The 10,965-nt window shown below is 34.4% G+C and overlaps 2 protein-coding genes across 2 annotated transcripts; both read right to left on the bottom strand.

Annotated features, from left to right (window-relative positions):
• Window positions 1-787: 787 nt before the first annotated feature.
• LOC112419324 (glutathione S-transferase T3-like) lies at window positions 788-1,453 on the bottom strand. The gene has a single exon (XM_024776899.1). The coding sequence runs from the start codon at window positions 1,451-1,453 to the stop codon at window positions 788-790; it is 666 nt and encodes a 221-aa protein (XP_024632667.1).
• A 3,606-nt stretch (window positions 1,454-5,059) lies between these two features.
• On the bottom strand, window positions 5,060-9,138 carry LOC11439359 (F-box protein CPR1). Its single transcript, XM_039830349.1, has 2 exons — window positions 8,488-9,138; window positions 5,060-5,500 (listed from the first exon to the last, which is right to left on the bottom strand). Exons 1-2 carry the CDS (start codon window positions 8,874-8,876, stop codon window positions 5,461-5,463), a joined length of 429 nt encoding a protein of 142 aa, XP_039686283.1. The 5' UTR covers window positions 8,877-9,138; the 3' UTR covers window positions 5,060-5,460.
• Between the last annotated feature and the right edge of the window lie 1,827 nt (window positions 9,139-10,965).

Below are 10,965 nucleotides of genomic sequence, written 5' to 3'. Positions count from 1 at the left end.
ATTATAGCTATGGTTAGAAAGATAATTGTGAGTTTAAGACCTTGGTTAGGTTCTAGAACTTATGCTATTCAATATCTACAAAAATCTCGAAAATGTAACTACTACATCTATTTTCTACAGTTGCCACTAAGACCATCTCCAATGGTTTTCACCATTCAACACCACTTTTTTAATTCCCAACACTCCACATCATTTTCTCTCTCTTATTCAACACTCATTCAACTTTTACCCTCTCCAATGGTTTTTCATTCAACACTCTACCCCATCATTTTTTATTTTTTATTCTTATTTAATTTTTGTTTTTATAATTACATAAAATTATCGATTATAATTAAATTAAAATAATACAATTAACTATTTATTTTTTAGTATTTTTAGACAACACTGACAAATATTAAAGCAAACAGTCGGAACTAGACAACACTGATAATTATTAAAGCAAACAGTGAGGACTAGACAACACTCTGATAATTATTAAAGCAAACACTACGGACTAGACAACACTGACAAATATTAAAGCAAACAGTCGGGACTAGACAACACTGATAATGTTGACTGAATACAAACAAATATTTGATTAAAATTAATTTTCAAACAGCTCACGCTCCAACTTCTCCAACAGCTCCTTCTTCCGGTCATCGAGATGCTCTTCGTCCCTTAACTTTAGATACATTTTCATTTTTTTAGCTTGAGTCTTTTCTTGCAGCAACTTGTTTTTCTGTTGTTTCACCAAATTTAACTCTTTCAATTGTTCAATCTCTTGCCCTTTTAATTCTTTGAATTGAACTCATTCCTTTTCCACCTTCTCCAATGTCTCGCCCTTGCTTTTCATTTTACCTTTTTTTTTAGCTGCCTCCCTACCCATTGGACGAGCACTAGATCCTACAGAGTCCTCGTGAGATCTCTTAGATCCACTACTCCCTGACCCAACATTTCCTCCCATCTGACTACCATAACGTGGTTGATCACGGAGAGCGTGCCATTCTTCATTCAAAGTAAATTGAATATTCTTCCCACCTGCAAATAATTCCTGCGCTTTTGTCAAAACATCATCTTCCGACCAACCGCTTCCTTGCATACGCTTAGCGCTTTCATAAGCACCAATCCATTTATTTATTATTTTGCTCATATAATTAAAACGGTTTCGGCAGGCAACTAGATCGCGGGGAGAATCGAATGAGCAATACTCATTACAATACTCAGCAATTTTACCCCAATATGTTTCTCCTCTCTGATTTCTCCCGACAACACTGCTTGTTCCATATTTAATCCATGCACTAATTAGAACCAAATTTTGTTGAATGTTCCATGCTGGTTCCTTACTTCTCTTGCTCTTAGGAGTTGAATCTTCTGGAGTGACTTCATCAGCAACTGCCATGCCACCAGGAGTTATTTGTGTTGAAAATTCAGGATATTGGTTTGCATCAACACTAGGAAAATTTTCATTCCCCATTGGCATATAACCATTAAACGGGGGTGTTTGAGATGGATATCTCATCATAGATCCATAATATGGATGAAAGTTTGGAACAGAGGATGACTGGTTGAAATTTGGTGAAAAACCAAAATTAGGTACGTTTTGATGTATGTTTTGAGGACGTTGGTTATAAAATTGATTTGGATTTGGATAATTGTTGGGATTTTCGTAGTTATATGGGTAATTAGAAAAATTTTGGGTGTTGAAATGGTTATTATTGGGATCCATTTCACAACAAATAAGATTAAAACTTCACTTAGTTTGCTAATAGAAAGATAATAATAAGATGAAGATAGTGAAAAACTTGGTTTTTTTTTCTGTGTCCAAATCAAATGATCCAAGTCTCTATTTATAGAGGGGAAAAAATCATGAATTTTGGTAATTTTTTTTTTTTAAATTAATTTACAACGAAATAATTGAGGTCAAATTATTAAAATGAAAAGAATCCAGACAGCCAATTAAAATGCGCCACGTGTCATTATCTATCCAAAAAGTCATTCTCTCTCCGCACGTCTGACGCGTCACGCGCCTTGTCTGCGCGTGTAACGCACGCGCCCGTTTTGGGCCAATTCCGCGTCGCCACGTGTTCGGCCTGGCAGGGTTCAATTGTGTTGAATCGGTTCACCTTCTCTCTCTTCTCTTCCACCATTCAACACACTTTAAACACACCATTGGAGGGGAAATTGGTGTTGAATGTCTCATTAAATTGGCCATTGGAGATGGTCTAATTATCAATTACACCATTAAGCAATATTTCATATAGATATATTAAATAGTTATAAAAATAAAAAACATGTTGAAGTGAACCGCAGCCGTGCAATAAAAAGTATAGAAAAAGTACATAACCATCTTACTAAAATAATACATAATATAAGCTTGGAGAAAGTCTTATACATAACAATCAAAATAGCAGCAAAATCAAATTCTTGGAAATTCTCACATAAGGAGAAGAACTCATTTGTCCAATGCTACATAAAGCACATCATTACGACCTCTGGCACCTGCTCCAAGCTTTATGCCCTGTCCTTTGTACAGCTTACGCGAATTTCAGAACCTCACCCAAGCTCCTCCAAACATAATGTTGTTGTAATACTCATCAAAACTCAATTTCATCGACGATTACTTCGAATTGATTGCATTTTGGATCCACCAAAGTTACATAATGGTACAACTCATAACCAATGTCTTTTGTAAGGTTTGTACTCAAAAGCATATAACCATGCGACACATATTGCATAACAAAAAAAAATGCAATGTCAATTAAACTTCACTAAATAGCGTCAAAAAGAGCATTGTAAACGAAGTGCATCAATAAACAATAAAAATACAGAAACTAACAAACAACAGTATCATATGACCTTAGTATGTGAATCGATCTAAAGAAATTTATTATTAAAAAAAAAACACGTCAATTAAACTTTTCTAAACAACGGCAAAAAAGAGCAATGTAAAGGAAGTGCATCAATAAACAAAAACACCACGAGGTTGCAAGTAGAGTTTCAAACTCACGGTAAGACATGGTAGTATGCTGCTGATTTTGGCAAGACAAAAGGATTGAAGGAGGGTAGCAAGATTTCTATGCGTGTGGCCTCTTAAGTTTAAACATTAATATGATGTATTAAGTGGAGTACTCCCTCCGTATTTAAATATAAGCAAATTTTGACTTTTAAGTTCATTCAATTAATAATGTATGTGGTTTATATTATAGACTACATACATCATTAATTGAATGAATCTAAAAGTCAAAATTTGCTTATATTTAAATACGGAGGGAGTAGTTGGCAGCACAAAGTAGACTTTAATGATGACATGTCCACACTTGGAAGGGAAATTCAAATTTGAAAACTTGAAATCAGCATTAAATGATGATACCAAAGCTTGCATAACACACCAAGGAGACTTTAATGATGACATATCCACACTTGAGAGGGAAATTCAAATTTGAAAACTTGAAATCAGCATTAAATGATGGTACCAAAGCTTGCATAAGACACCTAGGAGATATGTTTGGGAGGGAAAACACAAAAGCAATTAGGGTTAAGCATTTGCTTGACCTAATTGGCTTTTATAATAAGTATGATATGATAGGTTGTAGGACCCTGAATTCAATCAAACTTGCCCTGTGATGTTATTTCCATTGAATTTGATATGTTCTTCAAGAGGATTTATCCCTCAACATATTCATCAAAAGTTATTTTAGACTTATGATCTTTGAAAGAGTAGTGATATAAACATTCAGCAAATCAGTCTAGGGGTTAATCTTTAAGAGCTTTTTACAAAGTAACTCCGAAGTAAATTTTTTGATCAAATGGTAATTAAAATTGGTCTTCATAGTTTCAAAAATGATTGTTTGGTTGAGGGGGAGAAATAAATATGTGCTACACTTTTTTCCTTCACCATAGGTTTTTCCTTCATCATGGGAGAAATAAATAACCGTGTCTAAAATTTACATTGCAAAGGATTCACACAAGAAAGGTACATATACACTCTTTCATGCAATACATTGTTGATTTCAATGTTGAATGTCCTACTATTTTGCCTTCACTAGAATTAGTTTCCATTGGGTTTTTTCCCTAGAAAGACTTTAACAAAATCAGTTATGATTATATAATCCTAATGCACACTCGTTTTTTTTTCCTTGCAACCGATTTGCAAGTTTCTACATTGAGAAACTACCGGTTCATTTTATTGTGATAACATCATCACAAATTCCATGAGTAACCCAATTTGGTAATGTTCCTTTGCATCACTGACTCCTTATCAAATTGTTGATCGGATTTTATCAGTCCTTATCACTACGTACAAATAGTTACAATATTATTCAACACAAACATGAATTGAAGATACTACAATCAAAGTAATAGAAAAACCAGAAAATCAACAGCATACACATAGCAGAAAAGAACCAAAATATTAGTAGCAATGTTGATATCGATTCAACACACCATCAAAAACATTGTTTAACTACTTGATCTTGACTATAGTAATTTCTGGAACTTCAAGCACAATATTTGGTGCTTACCCTCACAAGCCTACGACTAGCAATATAAAAAAGTAAAACATTGACAATTGGCAACCACCATAGTCTATATCCAAGTAGTGACCAATCCTATCTTCAACTTTCAAATGACAATTGACCTCATTCCATCGACTCTAACAACAGAACACAATATCATATAATATCATATGTGTACCAACTAAAACATTCTATTGAATACCGCATTAGAACCTAATGAAGTGTTATATGGCAAAACACCCGCCTAGCAGGCCATAATCCAATTCTTGGTATTTGTAGCATAACGATTAAATATTATACAGCAGAACCAGAAAATACTCAAAACTTTTCATACAGTGGCATCAAATTACCGAACAACAAAGTAGCTAACGACAAAAAATTAATTCAATTAGAAAATCAATTCAATTCACAACAAAAAAGAACCCAATTTGCACAGAAAAATGATGCAGGAATGATTGATTATGCTTATTGATCCTTTAAGGACAAAAAGAGACGGCGACGACGTGGTAATGAACAAAGACTTACATACACAGTGAAGAGGGGACACAACGTCATACAAACAAACGCGCAAGAAAGGAGCAATACTTTTCATACAGTAACCAACCTCAATGTGCTTTCATTAGCATGTTGTAAGAGTTTAGAATTTAAAGATAATGGAAATAAAAGATACGTTTTATACAATAACCAACCTCATTGTGCTTTCATATTTTCTCAACAGTACTAGAGTCTAGAAGTAAAAGACAAAAGCAGAAGATCCATTTAGAAAGGCCAGAGGGAGAGAGGATTCATCAAATTCTTCAGAGTGATAAATGTGATATTAGACAAAATTCAAAATGAGCCATAAAAATGGGTGCAGCTTCATTCTTTATCAATTCAACCTTTCCCACAAACCAAGGTGACTAATTACATCACAAGAAGCAACTTGAGCATCATGTTTCAGTTGGCACATCACAGGTCCTTCCATCCCTTACAATCTCAATTTAAATCCTTTGGACAAGAAACCATCCCTGTGGAAAGAAAGAAAGAAAAAAAAAATGAATCTCATCGAAGTAAGTTCAACAATTTCACAAAAGAATAGTTGATAAAAAGCCATACTTTTGAAAGGAATTATGCATATTTGGAGTAATTTCATGGTAGGCCAATTTCTAAACAACTTTCTTCTCTTTACATACCACGGCAGGGAAGAATAGGCTCAACATTCAGAAATAAGCTTGTCAAGATAATTATTTAGGAGCGAAGATCTCAAAGAATGAATGAAAAAAAGCAATTCATACCAAAATTCTTTCTTTAATCTAATTTTAAAGAAAGGAATCCTGCAGATTCTTTTTTATGCTTCCAATTCTCTAAACAAGGCAACAACTTGTTTAAATTGACCAACGATGCAATAGCCATAGATTAGATTATGATATATGATACAACTACGCATGATCTTCTTAATAATTTCAGAATATAAATCTTTTGATTCGTTTGATTCGAGTTGTCGAGCTAAACTAAGTTGTTCGTGAGCTTTAATTGAACTAAGTCGTTCGTGAAAAAACTAGGGACGAACTCGATTTGAGTTGAGTTGAACCAGGACGAACCAAGTTCGGCTCAGATCAACTCATTCAAGGTCTACTTTGGTTAGATCATTCAATTAACCCTTTTATACTTGTTGATCTATCAGCAAGGTGAACTGATGGCAAAAGGGACAAGGATTTTCCGTTGTCAAGGAAATCTTGCAGTTATGAAATAGTCATATTTCCACTATCCAATGAAGATTGGATAGCTACGATTTAAACTCCAACTAATCAGCTTTAAAGTGTAACTTTCATCGGATGACTGAGATTTGCAATTGCATCAATTAGAAACTCTAGGAAGTCCATTTCCAAACTGTACCACTTCATTCTCATTTTTTTTATGAGCTTCTGCATTTTAGTTCTGCTGCTGATAACAAATGGTGTATCATGATAGAACCCACAAATTCATGAGAATGAAATTGTATTTTATTTAATGAAAAATGATGAGCTTAAGAGCTCTACAATGGTGAAAACAGAAACTGAAAGGACTAAACGTCTAAACCAGAGTCAAAGACTACTAATCCAGAGCATAGCTCCTACCAGAGAGTTGAATCTCCTAACAACTATTTGAAAGAAAGGTACTGAATGCCTTCTACACTCTCTCATTCTCTCTTATAAAGAGACGTGATCGCCTTAAACTGTGGCTCTAATCACTAATTAATTATTATCAATTATTCTCCTAAAAGTGTGGGTCAAACCACTAATTAACCATTACTACTAAGATTGTGGATCAAGCCACCAAGCTCCCCTCAGCTTCTATAACCTTCTAGAAGGTGTAGGAGTGTAACGTGTGTGATTTGGACCCAATCATTGGGTGACCCTAGTGTCTATAACATATCAACTCTCTTTGCAAAGTAAGGTGGTTTTTTTTTGGGGGTTTGTATAGTAAGGTGCTAATATATATAAATCTAAATCAGACTTTCTCAAGGAAGTAGCTGATGCATATATGGCCAGCATCACATTCATTTACGTTCCAATTGTTGTGTGGCCCTAATCATTTTAGGGTCATATTCAATTTAAAGAAATACTACTTTTCCTATACTGGATCTCCAACAGGTTGTTGAAAAAGCCCTACACATCAACCATGAGAAAGTACTGCAACCCCGTAGAAAGGGAGGAATCAATACATCATCGTCCCCGTAGAAAGGGAGAAATGCATATAATATCATCAATGAATAATTTAAAAAAAAAAAAACAAAAAAGAATGATATAAAAACATAGACAAACTTATAAGATATGGTGTCTGTTAAGGCATCAGTGTCAATATATAGTTGTAAATTATATCATAAACCAATGTAGCAGATAATCAGCCCTGTATTTTTAAATCATGGCTGCAGTTGAAGAGTATATCTACTGGTTCTGATGCCCCAAAGAAAATGTCACAAGTCAAGACTATCACATGCATAATCAAAGAGCAAAAAACAAGAAACATAAATAGCTGTCTGTTCAAAGGGAATAAATAAACCAAATACAAACATGATCAAAGAATGCATTAAACATTATAAGCAAAAGCATAGTCCTTCAATTAGCAAACCAAAAAGCATATTTACTACACTCAACAAACAAGTTCCTTTGCACTATTGTTATTTTAAGAGAGAGAGAGAGAGAGAGAGAGAGAGAGAGAGAGAGAGAGAGAGAGAGAGACTAATTGTTCTGCAACCATTGTCTTTATGCTTCGTGGAACAAGCCCACATTAAATAGTCTGTTCATTATAACCATAACCATATTAATCGGAATAGAATTGTGCTGGCCTAGGTTTGTAACGTTGCAATGTTTCCACCATTTGTGCAATCTTATCAACTTGTCCTTCTACTTTGAATAGGTGATCAATCACCGAGTGATAAACAGCAACAATAGGTTCGACACCACCGTTTACAGATTGCACTTTTAGCAGCTTTCGACCCTCCTTCAGTTACTAAAGTAGGAACATTAACACTTGAATCCATGCATTTTAATGCCTCTAATTCTCTAAACAAGGCAATTGCTGGTTTAAATTGACCGACGATACAATAACCATAGATTAGATTATGATATGTGAATGTGATACAACTACGCGTGATCTTCTTAAAAATCATTTGTGAATATAAATCATAGGCTTGGTTTACAGGTCTACCTTTACATAGTCTGAATATGATTATGCTATAGAATGACCTGACATCGTTTAACTATCAAGGTCAACTCTTAAACTGACACGTAACATGCATTGTCTTTTTTAGTTTCTTTTGGAATCAAGCATACACACATTGTCAAATACATGTACATAAACAAAGGTAGAAACTTCAAAGTAATTAGAGAATCTTTATCCTATGATAAGACTTCAATTTGACCTTGAGCAAAGTTTAGCTACATATATCATATGATGGGTCATTGGGTCCATTGAACTGATATTAACTTGTACAAAGCAAGAACTCAAAACTTAGAAAATAAATAAGAAGTACCTTCTCTTGGTTGTTCGATTCTCCTTCCTACAATTATCAACAGGGAAGGAAGTTGGTACAAGACTTTCAACACAAATCACAGTGTCATTCCAATTAGGAACTCCTTCAACATAAATAACTTGTTCACTCTTCAAATCATACCAAAAGAGCTTCTGATGATCTACCTCCAACAAAACCTCAATTGCTTCCAACAGAACCTTACTTCCATCACCGGAATAACCTAGAGGCCTCGAAGCTGTCAAATGTGAATGGAAACAAGATTTGACCAAAGTAAAAAGTTTACACCAACTATCTCTAGATCCATATTCTTTCATCACCCAACCATCAATATTAGTAGTTTCATAATTCAAAATCATACAAAGACACCCTCCCAAAACAGCAACAGTCATTTGAAAACTCTCATTACTATTAACCTCTTCACCTCTTATTTCAGCAGGAAGGGGAACCTCAATTGAAAATTTCAAGTGTGAGGTTAAATGCAACAATTAAAGAAGGATGTAACCGATCTAGTTTCTTCGTCATTATCAAGTGAATAGAATTCTCAACAAAAACCCCCATGCTGTTAACATAGTAAAGAGCGTAGGGCATAGTAGGAATTATTTTCACTCTATATAAGAGTCTTCTTATATGCTATTTCTCTATATAAAGAAAATATATATGGTTTTTGGATGGATTTTCACTTTCAATTATACACCATTAAACACATATACTTATAACAATAAAAATAATAGTGGACAAACGGATATGGAGTGTTTGTCCGAACATTAGTGTGGATAATAATAATTTAAGTGAGTTATGCAAAAGACACATTGACGTCAAAGTAAGATTGGCTGCTAATAGATAGCAAAGTGAGTAATTAGTAAGTATAAGTATGTTAATATGAGGATGTACTCAGTGTATCGAAACCCGCAATTGAAAGGGTTTTTTAAAAGAAAAATTACTATCCCATACAGAAAAAATTTGGAAAGGAATTTTTACGTCGTGGTTAGTTGGTCCTGACGTGAAAACTCGTTTGTAAACATCATCCCACGGCCGCCTAGACTTGTAGCTTGGGGGATGAGATGAAATTCTAAAGGATTTTTGATCATACAACTCGAAGGCCAAATCACTTTGAGGATCAAATCTATCTCAAACCGACTAAGTATACCCCTATTTGTGATCACATTTTCCATCGTTGCCTAAACTCAGTTTTTATTGTAGTTTCTGTCTAAAAGTAAGTAAAATGATAGAATTGTTGATTATTATAAAATTTTGATAAATGATTTTGCAACTTAAAAACGATAAGTTTACTATCAAACAATTGATATTTATCCTCGTGAGCTTAACTCAGTTGGTAGGGACAATGCGTACCTTATGCAAGGTTCAGGGTTCAAACCCCGACCACCAACCAAAAAAAAAAACAATTGACATCCCTTCAAAATGTTAGCCTTATGCCCCAAAATTCCTCTAAACAGCCCTACCCCTTCTTTACTTATTACTTATAACATGGCAAAGCACAACTTTAAAACCGCACTTGCGTTGCAGTGTTTGAAAGGTTTGTTTTCCTCTCTGTTGCATCCATTCTTTAAATCAACAATGTATTACATCGCACAAATCGATGTATATATGGTATTGACTTGAACTTTGTGTACGTTTATACGTGTGAATCCTTGCACTCATTCAAGCATTAATCATGGCATTTAACCATTCTCTTCATTCATCCATTCACTCTCTGGACCTCATTCTCTTATTCCACTTCTTCCATATTGCCTTGAAGCATATATTTGTGCATTAGTATATTCGTCTCTAGAGATATAGTCACTTCCCTTAAAAAAAAGACAGTCACTTATTCACAAGTTTTTCTAGCCAACTCGGGGAAACCGATATTCCTCTCCATTTCAGAATCTTCTTTCTTTCATTTGATTATGGATCTAAGCTGATTCTTCGTTGTCTTTATCATTACCTAGTCAATCATTATAACCATTCTTTCAATAGGTTGTAGAACTACAATCAAACTTGCCATGTGATGTTATTTCCACTGAATTTTATATGTTCTTCAATACCGATTTGTACCTGAACATATCTATGGGAAGACATTTTGATCAAATGGTTAAAAAAAGTGGTCTTCATCGCACAATTAAGGAACTACCGGTTCTTTTTATTGTGATAGCAGCATCAACACAAATTCCATGAGTAAAATGTTCCTTTGCATCACATATATGCACAAACCATTTGGTAATGTTCCTTTGCATCACATATATGCACAAACCACTAGCACCTGCTTCATATACAAACTACAACACGCCCAGTCTCAGATGACATTAAAAATGATAAGTTATTTGCCACTGACTAACATCCCTCCAACTCCCCACAATGCACTAGCCACCTAGAACTATTATTATAGAGTACAACACTGACTCTATCAAATTGTTGATAAGATTTTATCTAGCCTTATCACTACATAGTACAGACAAATAATTACAATAGTATTCAGCACAA

Source organism: Medicago truncatula, chromosome 2, assembly GCF_003473485.1.
Source record: "Medicago truncatula cultivar Jemalong A17 chromosome 2, MtrunA17r5.0-ANR, whole genome shotgun sequence".
NCBI classification, from domain to species: domain Eukaryota; kingdom Viridiplantae; phylum Streptophyta; class Magnoliopsida; order Fabales; family Fabaceae; genus Medicago; species Medicago truncatula.
Note: the sequence above shows the minus strand (reverse complement) of the source record. Positions and strands in the feature narration are given on the sequence as shown.

Coding starts and splice junctions, on each gene's coding strand:
- LOC112419324 (XM_024776899.1), bottom strand. CDS start 1,453: ATGGGGAATGAAAATTTTCCTAGTGTTGATGCAAACCAATATCCTGAA.
- LOC11439359 (XM_039830349.1), bottom strand. CDS start 8,876: ATGACTGTTGCTGTTTTGGGAGGGTGTCTTTGTATGATTTTGAATTAT. Junction 5,501..8,487: donor AATCGAACAACCAAGAGAAG/GTACTTCTTATT, acceptor TTCTTTCCACAG/GGATGGTTTCTTGTCCAAAG.